This window comes from Apostichopus japonicus, chromosome 12, assembly GCF_037975245.1.
Source record: "Apostichopus japonicus isolate 1M-3 chromosome 12, ASM3797524v1, whole genome shotgun sequence".
In the NCBI taxonomy this organism is placed as follows: Eukaryota; Metazoa; Echinodermata; class Holothuroidea; order Aspidochirotida; family Stichopodidae; genus Apostichopus; species Apostichopus japonicus.
The window spans coordinates 203,799-217,529 of NC_092572.1; the positions used below are offsets into that span (position 1 = coordinate 203,799).

Consider the following 13,731-nt stretch of genomic DNA (forward strand, 5'->3'; position numbering starts at 1 on the left):
TGTAGTATGTTCATTAAGTCTAGTATTTCAGATAATCAAAGACTTAACAATTGTTGTTCATCGGGTTAACTTACGCTAAAGAAAATGTTTCATTGTTGTTAGCCATCACTGTATAGCTGAGGTTTACTTGCGAAAATGTTGAGACCCTTATTGAAAGAGCACCACCATCATTTTGCGTTGGACAAAGTGTGTGGCTGACACTGCTGTAACTTGTTCTAAGAATGGAAAAGAAGAAACAGACAAGAAAGTGAAACTGCAGTAGTTCAGTTTAAATCATCTTTATCTACATAAAATAAAATCCCATTCAAGTCTTTGTACTCACAAAATGACATGATGCTCACTTGCCCTCTTTGCCCCATGATTGATCAGAGGTTATAGATGATTAAGCACCTACAAGACCCACTTTCCATTCCCACTAAAGAGAACTAACCAATTCCTAACTCTTTAGTTTTCAGTACTGCTGTGTTGTACATCTCAATCAAAACAATTTCAAAAAACGAACCCTCTGTTTTGGTTTAAATTTAAAGGGGGAGGTTAAGTGGTTTATGGTTATCCCAGATGTATGCTAATCCATATACCGGTAGCAATTTAAAAATTTGCACAACCGGTTCAAGATACTTAGTAGTGTTCAAACGATAATCGGAATCGGTAAAAATTACGTAGAATACCAGTAGTGTCATAAGGATTATTCAAAAACATATGGAAGGTGAAAATATCATTATTCAAAAACATGGAAGGTGAAAATATCAACTGATGTATTAGGTTTGTTCTTTTACTATGAAACATTAACATAAAGACACCCTCTATATGTCTTTCACAATATAATATCATCAAACTAGGCTGCCAGGGTCTCTGATTTTGCATCCCTCGTCGTTAGGTACTTCAATGTTTCTCGGCACAGTAAGCATGGTAACAATTAACGAATGTGCTGGATATATAAGAACCTACGTTGATTAGCTACATGTAAGTATAGGTTATGTTGAGGCATGAAATGCTCCGTAGTGCAGTATTTGATGCAAAAATTTGTAATTTGATGTTTCTTTTTCTCACAATTTGCAAAGGGCCATACTTCCCAACCCATCACCTCCCTTTTACCGTGGACCCTCTTATCTCATTTTTTTCAAACTTTCAATGTTTGCCGCATGTTTTACTTAGGCTGAAAAGTATGGGTGTCAATGGGAATTTACTGTCTTGGATCGGGAATTGGCTTGGTAATAGGGAACAGAGGGTGGTAATTAAAGGCTTTGCTTCTTCTTGGCAGAACGTTACTAGTGGGGTTCCACAAGGGTCTGTATTAAGTCCCTTGTTGTTTGTTGCCTATATAAATGACATTGACAGAGATATTTTGTGTACAGCTTAGAAGTTTGCTGATGACACCAAATTCTATTCTGAGGTCTCTTCCAAAAGCAATTCTGAGAAATTTCAAATGGATTTGGATAAGGTTTTTTCCTGGTGTCGGGGATGGCAAATGCATTTTAATATTGATAAATGCAAGATGATGCATATTGGTGGCAGTATTGTGTGGAGTTACAGGAGGTCTCTGTTGAAAGAGACCTAGGTATCTACATTGACTGGTCTCTGCAACTTTCTAAACATTGTCTCGAAGCTGCTAAAAGAGGTAATAGGGTTTTAGGTATGATCAAGAGGAACTTCAGTATTCTGAAAGAGGAAATCTAGTTAGGCTTTATAAGCAGTTGGTTAGGCCTCATCTGGAGTATGCTGTGCAGGCTTGGAACCCATATTTTGCTAAGGATAAGGAAGTACTTGAAAAGGTCCAGAGGAGGGCTACTAGGATGATTAGTTCCTTAAAGAGTGTTCCTTATTATAGGCGGTTACAACTGTTGAATCTTACCATACTGGAGCTTAGGAGGTTATGTGGTGACTTGATTCAGGTTTTCATGATTGTGTATGGTTTTGAAAATTTATCTTTCACTGACTTTTTCATGTTTGCTAACAGTAGTTGTACCAGAGGTCAAAAAGTCACATAGTAGGATTAATATTTGGCATAACTTTTCTTCTAATAGGGTTGTGAATGAGTGGAACGGTTTGCCTGAGAAAGTTGTACTTGCAAGTAGTGTGAATGGGTTTAAGAATGCTTTGGACAAGCACTTTAAGCATTGTAATCGGGTCTGAGTGTTTGTGTCTTCAGTTTTTTTTCACTCCTATAGGGTCATTGATGGGGACTTGAGTGTCCCTCCTGATCCTTTCTAAACTAAACTAAGCAAATTATGCCATGAAATAATTTTATTGAACTTGAACTTGAATGGAGTTAAATCAGTAACGAATAAGGATGTTTAACTTCAAGTTCAAAACATTTCTATGTATGTTCATAAACAGAATCAAACTGAAAATCAGTATAAAATAATGTCGGAATGTAAGAAATATGTAATTAAAATTTACACTTTGGTAAAGATTGAAGATGGATGGTTTGTCTGAGATACATTTTGAGATGGATATTTTGAGTAACTATTCTTAGCGCATTTCAAGCCAGTAACAGGTGACATATGTCGAGGTGGTTAGGCCATTCGATTACTACAGTGCTTACTTGGTAGGATGTCATATTTTCGTATTTTGTAAAAAAAAATTGTTTGCTTTACGCGAAACTCCAGAGGTGATTTGGTACACACAAAAGGACACATGAGAGCCTTTTTTATGCAATAAAAGCAAACGGAAACAGAGGAAAATCACAACAATAATATATTATTGCCGATTTCGTATAAACAGGATATTTTCTGTTTGTCAAATCATCGGAATCGGCCAGATTTTGAAGAAAATTATCGGTAGATTGGTATTTTCTGTTTAAGCGTAATCGTTTGAACACTTATTCTAAGTAGATGTTTATACCAGTCTATGAGTGGTAACTATAATGGAGCACATTACTTACTTAGAACCGACTACAAATGGCACAGACCAGGACCGGACACTCTTCTGTTCTAATGCTACAAAAGAAACTGGATACTCAACAGGGGCAGGACTACTCACAGATATGCGCACAACTGCAGACTGCTGCAATGAAAAATAAACATACAATGAATGATGGTCAGCAAGTCAGTGTCATCTACAAGTAAGACATGGTCCAAATTAATGCTAAATTTTACAAGAATTTGTTGTCCACAGAAAAAACCATAAATAAAGACTGAACTCTGGCCAAACAGTGAAGAGTATTAAGGTGAAATATGAGTCTATCATCAAGCAAACTGTTCTTCTTTTAGTTGGCTTACACCTAGATTGTCTTCAGTTGGGTTCTAGGTACACACAGTAACTCAACAAATACACTGTCAATTCAGCAATGGAAGTACAACTTCACCTGTAAATAACCATGCCAACTAGTCTAAGCCCACTAAGTCCCTAATTAAACTTGAGGTTAACGTTACAATCTCATTAATTTTACTGTACCTGCATGTCACTAAAATGGTAGTTAAAAGTGCTGTTTTCAGACACGTTTCCACTATAGCGAACACCAAAATCGGCCTCCGTTGTTTCGTTCATTAACACAGGATAAGGTAGTCCTATGCAAAGCAAAACAGCAACGATCTTGGACATCATGTTTGGTACTTGAAAATCTTGAAAATCAAAGATATAAATAAAATGAAGGCACTTTACATACAGTATTTCACAACACAATTACACCTTCCTTCTATAGGTCTTCTTGTCAGATATAACAGTAATTGATGAACAACTGCTAACAAGGGCTTATCCTCGATTTTCTGCATACTTTGACCACTCTGACCACATGTGCAGTAGTCTGTATTACCGAGATGTACAGTATACAGGCTTGGGGTAATCGTAATCAGTAATCGTAATCGATTACAATCGATTACATTTTTTGAAGTAATCGTAATCGTAATCGATTACTTTTGTGAAAATTACAAAGTAATCGTAATCGTAATCGATTACAAGGGCAAAGTAATCGTAATCGTATTACATTTATGATTACAGTGAAATTTGAATGAGAAGGGCAAAATTAGTAGAAAAGATTAAAACTAATTCTAACTATTGGCTTTTAGTGTGACCAAAGAAGTGTTCCTGCTTCTAGAATTCTCTAGCACAATAAACTTATACTAAGAAGTACTGGGGATTTGATCGCCATATTCAAGGATTTTTTGTCACCTAAATTACTCTGTTCAATGCTGCCTCTCAGCGTTCACAATCCTTTTGCATACACAACTGGTTGTCTGTTTAATTGTCTGTTCCTTCATACTTAGTAAAGATTCCTAAATCCTATTGGTCCATTCAAGTCAGCTGACCGTGGTTAATCCTGTGAGTAACGCACGGTAAAATTACGGGGCATCACTTTAATAAATCTTTGGTTATATGTAACCAAAAATGTTTTGTTTTATGATTTTTCCCCCACACAAATGGTAGTGTATGAATGAACAGGGTTAATCAACGGTCTAGCGTGCGTTACTCACATGATTAATGCACTCTGGGTGTTAATGCTATCGCTGGAAGCACTCGGGCTCCGCTACGCTCCGCCCTCGTGCATCGCTTGCATTATCCCCCGATCGTGATTTAATCCTGTGAGTAACGCACGCTAGACCGTTGATAAACCCCTTATTTAAATTGTTTTTTTTACTGGACTTACTGTATGGGTTACACATCTTAAACGTGTTAAGGCATAAATGTGTAATGCCTGGTAGGAATTGTAGATATACTTCCACAATTTTGTCCTTATATACTGTAAATGCCCTTCCTTTGCCCTATTTCATTGCCCTTTTCCCGGCAGAGAGTTATATTAAACAGATATGCAGAGGATTGTGCAAGTAACCACAATGTAATCATGATTGTAATCACGATTACATTACAATGTAATCGTAATCGATTACTTCAACTTTAGGCTGTAATCATAATCGTAATCGTAATCATACATTCTCAAGTAATCGTAATCGTAATCAATTACATTCAGATGTAATCGCCCCAAGCCTGACAGTATAGGCCCCTTACTATATACAATGAAGTAACACTAGTGTCAGTGGTTTATCCTAGCCTTAATACTGATTCCCATAACAAGCTGAAATGTCACTGACACTTTACAGGTTCTTGTCAAGAAAAGTAAAGGGGAAAATAGTTTCAACTTGGGCCTAATAAGCTGCACTACTGTGTGTTAGCAAGGAGTGTTAGCCAGGCGTGGCGGAACGGGAAAATTATTGGGGGGGCTAATGTGTGGAGGCTATCTAAGCGGAGCGCCACCATCGGTTGGCACGGAGCGTACAAGAAAATTTTGGGTTTTTCAAACCCCCAGATGGCCGGAAACGGCACTTCCCGAGTGTTTTATGCTGCGAATACCTAGCCCTAAAATATGGGTCTCAAGCCTGCAATTTCTCAGATTGCATGTAAAAGTCTGTAGAAACATTGTAATTTGTATATTCGATGGTGTTTTAAGAGAGTAGCTATTACTCGTAGTGTACTCGCAAAGACGTTTTTGAGTGTAGTAAGGGGATGTTGGAGAACTGGCTGAAATGAGGCAAGACATTAGCCTAAGATGAAGTTGTGTTGCGCTTACCGGTACTCACACTCACTGCTTCCACTTTTCACGGGGCGTGAAGACGCGGTTGGGGTGACAATGTGGTCTATAGCCAGGGGACGGGCCGAGGGTCCCCCAGCATTTACTAAAATTATAACACCTATATAGTATACGTGTGCATCGGACAGATCGACAAGTATGCATTGAAAAATGGGCAGATACACGTTTCGAAGCCTTGGTAAATATTGGGGGGGCTTATCATGCATTTGCCCCCTCAACTTTTTCATTGGGGGCTGAGCCCCCCAAGCCCCCCCCCCCGGTTCCGCCGCCACTGGTGTTAGCGAGGTGGTAAACGCCGGTGCCTTTCAATCATAAAGTCCCTAGTTTGAGTCGTCTAGTTACAGAGTTGTTGACCATTGAAAATTCATAATCGTGGATGTTAAATATGAATCTAAGAGACTGACTTGGATCAGCTTGCGGCTTTGATAAGCCAATGATGGCTTCTTCGCAAGTTCCTGATTGCAGGAGGATCTACGATTATATAAACTAAGAGACTGAGAACAAACACCTATGTGGCCAGGGACATTTCTGGAGCGCATTTTTTCTTTAACATGGTAGTTACTTTAGGTGACTTGGTCATTCACTAATTTTACTTCTTCAAATAGCAGGAAAAAAACTAGACACCTGGAGAAGAATTTCGGCTTCAGCTTTTACTACAATACAATTTTGTACCTTTAGTTTAATAATTTCCATGCTAAACTTGAATTTCTGAAATTTAAAAATCTAAAACTGATGCAAACACTGCGAACTAAATATTCCCGGAATTGTAACAAAGTGTGAAGATCGTTATCTGTAATTGCTACTCATACAGTGAGCCTTGTAAGGAAGTGTGGTGATCGTTATCTGTAATTGCTACCCATACAGTGAGCCTTTACACACTACCATTAAAAGCTTTTGCCGCAGCTAGACCAAAATTGATGGAGAGTAGAAAGGCCTCATTGGCTCATACACCGTTTCACATAGTAAAGGCCATAGCCTGCATACTAGGCACACAAGCACTAACCTAATAAACATTTATTGTTGTGAATGTGTGATTGGAAAATAATAACTCTTTTGTAAAGCGGTAACAGAAGAATAAATGAAAATATACATGTATGCTTTGTCAAAGGGATTTGTAAACTGGTTATTGCATTTAAACAAATTGATGTTATACATACATATATGAGTACTGTACAGTACTTGGAATCAATAACACTAGGCCTCCAGACTTTTTATTAATGAATGGATGACAGGTTCATAAAATCAGGGTTTCTGATAAAAGGGTTCTATTTGCTTCTATGCATCCCATTTAAACAGTCAAATCACGCTAACTTTTATTATTCATTGTATCATATCTTATTGTCATCCTTAGTAAACACAAATGAAAATAAAATAAAACTGTTAGCAAACTGCTTGTTCACTAGAGAGCCTGTGTAAGAGAATCTAGCTCAGGATCTTCTTCAGAGGGTCATTCAGCCTCTGAAGAAGATCCTGCTGGCATGGAAACGTCAGGCCAACTTACTTTAACACAAACACAAATGAACACGGAATGATATTGTGTAACACCCAGGTCCGGTACTAAAAAGGGTAACAAGGGGGGAGGGGGCAAATTATCAAATTAAAGGAACAGAAAATACTTTTTTAATTTGTAACAAAACAAATTTATGGCAGCAGGCTTCCAAATCCCTGAAAAACGTGTTTAAACTCCTCCCTGAAATCTATTAACCTATAAATCCACTAATCCAACCATCAGAAGGAACTGAGACACAACAGTCTGGGATACCTCAACTAATAAACTATACCACCAGAGGTGGCCCAGAACCCTGCAATAAACAATTAAGGTAGTAAAGAAAACCCTGGCAGCTGAATTTCTCATCCCTTCTGGAAACTTGAAGGACTGTTGTCAGACTTCCTGCATGGGTCATTCTGTATCAAATCACAAAGTTTTTTTGAGCATGTCATAATTGGACATCTTTCAAAAATTCATAAGTTTATTCTATCTATGCTTGGAACACCATGAAATATAAGCATTTTCTGAAAATTTCAGTTGCATTGCTTCAAAATTGGCTGATATTTGAGGTCTCATTTCTCAGCAATTAAAGAGTACTACCTTTCTCTTACAGATGCCTATAGAGTCTATCCCATAGAAAAATAGGCTATAAAAACATTGTTTTGTGGAGTTAGGTCAATTTAAAGGGTGTGAAGACTCGCGCACAAAGAAAAGTCTAATGCTGGTAATCTGACCTAGTTTCGAATGAGGTTTAACAGAAGTGTTAGACACTACCATCAATCGCAGAAAATACACACACAGCTTGCTACCGTCAGTAATTAGACACTAGTGTATAGTCAGTTACCTACAGCTGCGGTCAATACCCACAGCACAGTGTACAAACAATACAGCGATGGACATCTCAGGTCCAGCTAAAGAAAACAAGGTACAGTACCTGTATCACATTTCATTAAGTACTGTATATACTGTCTGCATTTTTAGCGACACAAACAAAACGTCACTTGCAAGCAACGGAAAGTTAACTTCTTTAGATGGCCGCACGGTTTGGGGCGAGTCTTCAATGCCGTTACAAGAGTCAAAATATTAAACTGTGATATTTTTCACGAATTAATGTGCTATTTTTAGTGATAAATTGCCTGTTTTGATGTTCTACATTTTTTTGAACCTAGGTATTGTACTTGTAAGTTTCAAGGTCATTCACTTCAATATTATGCAAATTTCAATACATGTCATATCAAACAAATACTACTTACAATGTACTGTCTGCATCTAGTTTAATTCATTGCAAATGACAATGGGTTAAATATACACAGTTAGTGTTTATGCTTATTTAACCAACAATTCTATATAGTTTAGTTTAGTTGAAAAAAATATCAGGAGGACACTTAAGTCCCCATCAAGGACCCAATAGAGAGAGAAAAAAAACTGAAGACACAAACACTCAGACCCGATTACAATGCTTAAAGTGCTTGTCCAAAGCATTCTTAAACCCATTGACACTACTTGCAAACTTGTACAACTTTCTCAGGCAAACTGTTCCACTCATTCACAACCCTATTAGAAGAAAAGTTATGCCGAATATTAATCCTACTTTGTGACTTTGGAGTTTAAGACAATGACCTCTGGTACAACTACTATTAGCAAACATGAAAAAGTCAGTGAAAGATAAAATGTCAAAACCATACACAATCATGAAAACCTGAATCAAGTCACCACATAACCTCCTAAGCTCCAGCGTGGTGAGATTCAACAGTTGTAACTGCCTATAATAAGGAACACTCTTTAAGGAACTAATCATCCTAGTAGCCCTTCTCTGGACCTTTTCAAGTACTTCCTTATCCTTAGCAAAATATGGGTTCCAAGCCTGCACAGCATACTCCAGATGAGGCCTAACCAACTGCTTATAAAGCCTAACTACGATTTCCTCTTTCAGAAAACTGAAGTTCCTCTTGATCATACCTAAATACCTTTTACCTCTTTTAGCAGCTTCAAGACAATGTTTAGAAGGTTGCAGAGACCAGTCAATGTAGATACCTTGGTCTCTTTCAACAGAGACCTCCTGTAACTTCACACTATTAAGATTGTATATAAACTTTTGGTTACTACCACCAATATGCATCATCTTGCATTTATCAATATTAAACAGCATTTGCCACCCCTGAGACCAGGAAAAAACCTTATTCAAATCCGTTTGAAACTTCTCAGAATCGCTTTTTGAAGAGACCTCAGAATAGAATTTGGTGTCATCAGCAAACTTCTTAGCTGTACATACACAGAATATCTCCGTCAATGTCATTTATATAGGCAACAAACAACAAGGGATCCAAAACAGACCCTTGTGGAACCCCACTAGTAATGTCCTGCCAAGAAGAAGCAAAGCCTTTAATAACCACCCTCTGTTTCCTATTACTATTACCAAGCCAATTCTGGATCCAAGACAGTAAATTTCCATTGACATCCATAGAGTACCCTTCAGCCTAAGTAAAAGACGCTGGTGGGGAATTTCATCAAAGGCCTTCTGGAAATCCAGAAACACAACATCTACAGACTTCTGCCTATTTAGTGAGCTTGTTACATTTTCCATAAACTCAAGAATATTAGTGAGACAAGACCTTTTTACAAAAGCCATGTTGAGACTGTCTGATCAAAGACTGACTGTTGAAGTGACAGACTCTAGACTTTTTAACAATAGACTCCATGACCTTACAAACAACACTAGTAAGACTAACAGGCCTATAACTACAGGGCTTAGACTTATCACCCTTCTTGAAAATTGGGGTAATATTAGCACATGTCCAGTCCTTAGGAACATATCCTTCATTCATAAATTTACCATAAACCAATGAGAGTGGAATGCAGAAATGGAGTGCAAAAGTCTTCAACAAATACGAATGCATTGCATCCGGTCCAGAAGCTTTAGAAACATTTAGACGAAGCAGCTCCTTAAAGACAACCTCATCCGAAAATAAGACCGTATCCAATTTAGGCCTATCACTGCCCCCCTGAAAATCTGGAATACTACTCATATCTTCCCTTGTAAAAACCCACACAAAATAGTTGTTCAAAAGATCTGCAAGATCCTGACTATCAGTAACTACAGTACTGTATATTATCAGCCAGTGGTGCCCTAAGAGAAACAATTGCATGGACTTTCTGCTTTGACCTGACATAAGAAAAGAATGCCTTTGGGTTATCCTTAATTTTTAGGGCAATATTATTTTCGAAATTCAATTTTGCATCAGAGACTAAGCAATCTACCTTCAGCTGATGAATTTTAAACTTGGCCAAAAGAGATTCAGATTTAGTCCTCCTAAACAACTTCCACAATCTACGTTTTTGCCTAATTGCACATCTAACTTTCTTATTCATCCAGTGAGGCATACTGCTTTTATGACAACGATTCTTCCACGGAACATGATTTTCCATAAAGACCTTTAATTTATCAGCTAAACAAATCCAAGACTGAGAAGCACTCATATCTCTAAACAAATTAATCCAATCTGTACCCTTTAGTAAAGTTTCGATTGCCCCTGTAGATGATCTCGAAAAATCAGGGACTTTATCCTCGCTAACAGAATTTACGACAGTTTTGCAAACAACATCAAAAGCTAGTATATCATGATCACTAGTTCCTAGTTTTCCTAGACCTGTCAAATCAACAACATTGCTTGGATTAGAACTCAAAACAAGATCCAGGATGTTATCCCCCTAGTAGGGAAAGTAACATATTGATGTAAAAAGCAATCATGCACAACATCTAGAAAGTAACTACCCTTCCTACTACTGGAACCATCTATCCAATTAATGTCAGGAAAATTAAAGTCGCCCATTATAACAACATCACCTTTAGCAGCCTTTCTTATTGAATTAAACAGCAAGACATCGTTATCATCGCTGCTGTTAGGAGAACGGTAAACTACACCGATAGTGATAACGTCCCTGGACCTCTTGGAGTTGTCTGTGGACAACTCGCACCAGACAGGATTTACAAAAGAACCTTGCAACTGAGATTCCTCAACACTTACAATGTCATCCCTAACATACAGTAAAACTCCCCCACCAATCCCATTATGAGTATCCCTCCTGTCCTGACGATACACAACATATATACCCCGGGTGAGAAACCTCAGCACTATCCCTTAACCAAGATTCGATGATACCAAACACATCAGGTTTCAGATCCTCAAGAAGCACAGAAAATTCAGCAAAACTTTTACAAATACTTCTAGCATTGGTATATTTAAGCTTACTGGTATCTAATGAGAATAACAGTACCTAGGAACGAGTAATATAGCTCCTGCAAATATTTACATGTAGGCCTAGGCTGTAGTGTAAGCAGAACGAAACATTCATGGATCTATTGCATATAGCCCTATATCAGCTTGCTTTGGCCCAAATGAAAATGAACATAGACTCAGGCTATAGTTTTTGTAGCATAAGCTATGTTAGGCCTAAACGAAAGACTAGATATAAAGTTGAATTATCCTTGTTCAGGCTATAGGCTCAGTAGTTTACGCCTTCTGACATTACTCACATACATAGAAATAAAGAGAAAAAAATAGTTCTTTGCTCACATAGCATAGCCCTGGGCTTGCCGAGATTAACAATAATCAATAGTGAAACCAGTATGAATAGCAAATATTCATAACATGGAGTACAACTTGGACCTAAAATACGACTAACTTTACTGTCACTGTCAATAAAATTCGTTTTGGATGAGTTGAAGAGGCTGAATCGCGCTTTACACACTTCCTCAAAAGAATGACTGGTTGTTCGTCTTCCGTTTTCTCTAGTTTCCTCTCAGGTGACATGCACGTGAATCCATCTGTGTCTCAAACACTCATGATTTACGCAGCGAATCAACTTGACTGCCAGAGCCTCAGTGTCAGGGGAATTCTGATCAAGCGGGGAGGGGGGAGGGGATTTCCCCAGACTGAATCAACGCAAAAAAAAACGTGCTACACTAGAAAGCCAGAACAGCAAAAATGACAACTCCTATCAATTGCTAAGTTTAACATCGTGAAAATGTCTGTGCCATGTCATTATGGCCATCATATGGCCATCATAAAGGAACGTAAGAAGCATTATCTTTTCTTTTCAATTAAATCGACATATTATCGAGTAAGCTCATTAACATATTCCAAATCCCGATTTCGGTGATGATTGACATCACGTGCAGTCACCTGACAAGGCGCGCGAATAATTGAAAATAAATACGAGCACTGTGGAATGAATGATTTGAATTGAGTACTGCAATTTATTGTTACCCCCCCCCCCCCACCTGGGTATAATTATAGCTACAGTAAAACAAACTTACAGTTGGCCTCACTGCAGAACAATATCATCTTTTTCTATGGTGTAACTGGAGTAGGTATAGTTGCATCTGTGTACGAACTGTAGGCCTATGTGTATTACGCTAAAAGTATTCCTATACTATACTATAGCTCCACGCAATTAACTGGGCTAGCCCAGTTTGCATTGATATAATTGCACATCATTGTCATTTAGCCTAAGTTTTTCAGCCTTATTATTACACCGAAATCTTTTTGCAAGTAATTGTCCATAATTACCATTGACATAATCATGATGAACACCCTTGCTAGCTTGGTCATTTTGGAACTATTTAATTTTTCGACTGCATGTGACCATAGGCGTAGGAGGCGGGGGGCTGGGGGATGCAGCCCCCACCCCCAACCAAATATTTTTGTGAAAATTCGGACAATATGCTGAAAATTTTTCGGGCACCTACTGAAAGAAGAATAATTTGCAATATGTTTTTGGTTTTTTTTTTTTTTTGAAAATTCGGGCAATATGCTGAGAATTTTTCGGGCACCTATTGAAAGAAGAGTAATTTGCAATGTGTTTTTCATTTTTTTTTTTATTTTACGTATCATCGATTTAAATTGGTATATGTCGATTTAAATCGGTACAGTATATGTCGATTTAAATTGACATATACCGATTTAAATCGACATATCATCGATTTTAACTGGTATATGCATGTCGATTTAAATCGTTAGAAGTCAATTTAACCTGCTGAAAACTGGTATAAGTTGAAGGAAATTAGTATATGTAGTCGATTTAAATCCAGGGGCGTATCCAGGATTTTATAACCCAGGGGGGGGGGCGAATTACTATCTAAGCTGAGCGCCACCATCGGTTGGCGCGCAGCGTACAAGATAATTTCTGGTTTTGATACCCTCCAGATCACCGGAAATGGCACTTCTCGGGCTTGAAAATGACCAACCAGATGTACAACTGTGGCTGGGAACCAAGTATTTCCCAATAGTTTTTTATGCATCCATAACCTTTTTGAATCTTTTTTTAAGATTGTCACCAGTCACACATTATGTTCGACCTCACCGCATCTCCTGTGGATCATTGCTTTTGTAGGTGATTCTACGTCGCGGCCCACAGTATCCTTCAGCCCCACTTGTTAAGGTTATAAGCCCATTATTTGTTAAGAATTTGAAAATTCACATTTCTCGTCAAAAAAATCCACTTCAATACTACCCATAATGTTGCACAAATTTCATCTATGGACAAGCAATATAGAAAAACCTCCTTCAACCCCTAACATGGTCAAAATTGCACGAGTAGATGGAAGTATGTGAATGTTGGTCAGGGAATTTTCGAAAATTTAGACACAATTCACAGTTTATTTTTGGTGCTTGGGCGCAGATCATCATGATAGGTAATGGTGGGCACGCGTGTCTGT

At 38.0% G+C, this 13,731-nt stretch overlaps 1 protein-coding gene across 6 annotated transcripts in view; it reads right to left on the reverse strand.

Moving 5' to 3' along the window:
• The window catches only part of LOC139978037 (SID1 transmembrane family member 1-like), a 159,484-nt gene extending 147,692 nt beyond the window's left edge, over positions 1-11,792 (reverse strand). For 5 of the 6 annotated variants that reach the window (XM_071987984.1, XM_071987983.1, XM_071987979.1 and 2 more), the window contains exons 1-4: positions 11,697-11,792; positions 3,397-3,563; positions 2,885-3,006; positions 75-215 (exon numbers count right to left, since the gene is read on the reverse strand). In XM_071987984.1, the coding sequence (XP_071844085.1) occupies positions 75-215; positions 2,885-3,006; positions 3,397-3,546 (413 nt within the window). In that variant the 5' untranslated portion in view covers positions 3,547-3,563; positions 11,697-11,792. The remainder of the gene's footprint in view (positions 1-74; positions 216-2,884; positions 3,007-3,396; positions 3,564-11,696) is intronic. The other variant, XM_071987980.1, reaches the window with a different exon arrangement.
• Between the last annotated feature and the right edge of the window lie 1,939 nt (positions 11,793-13,731).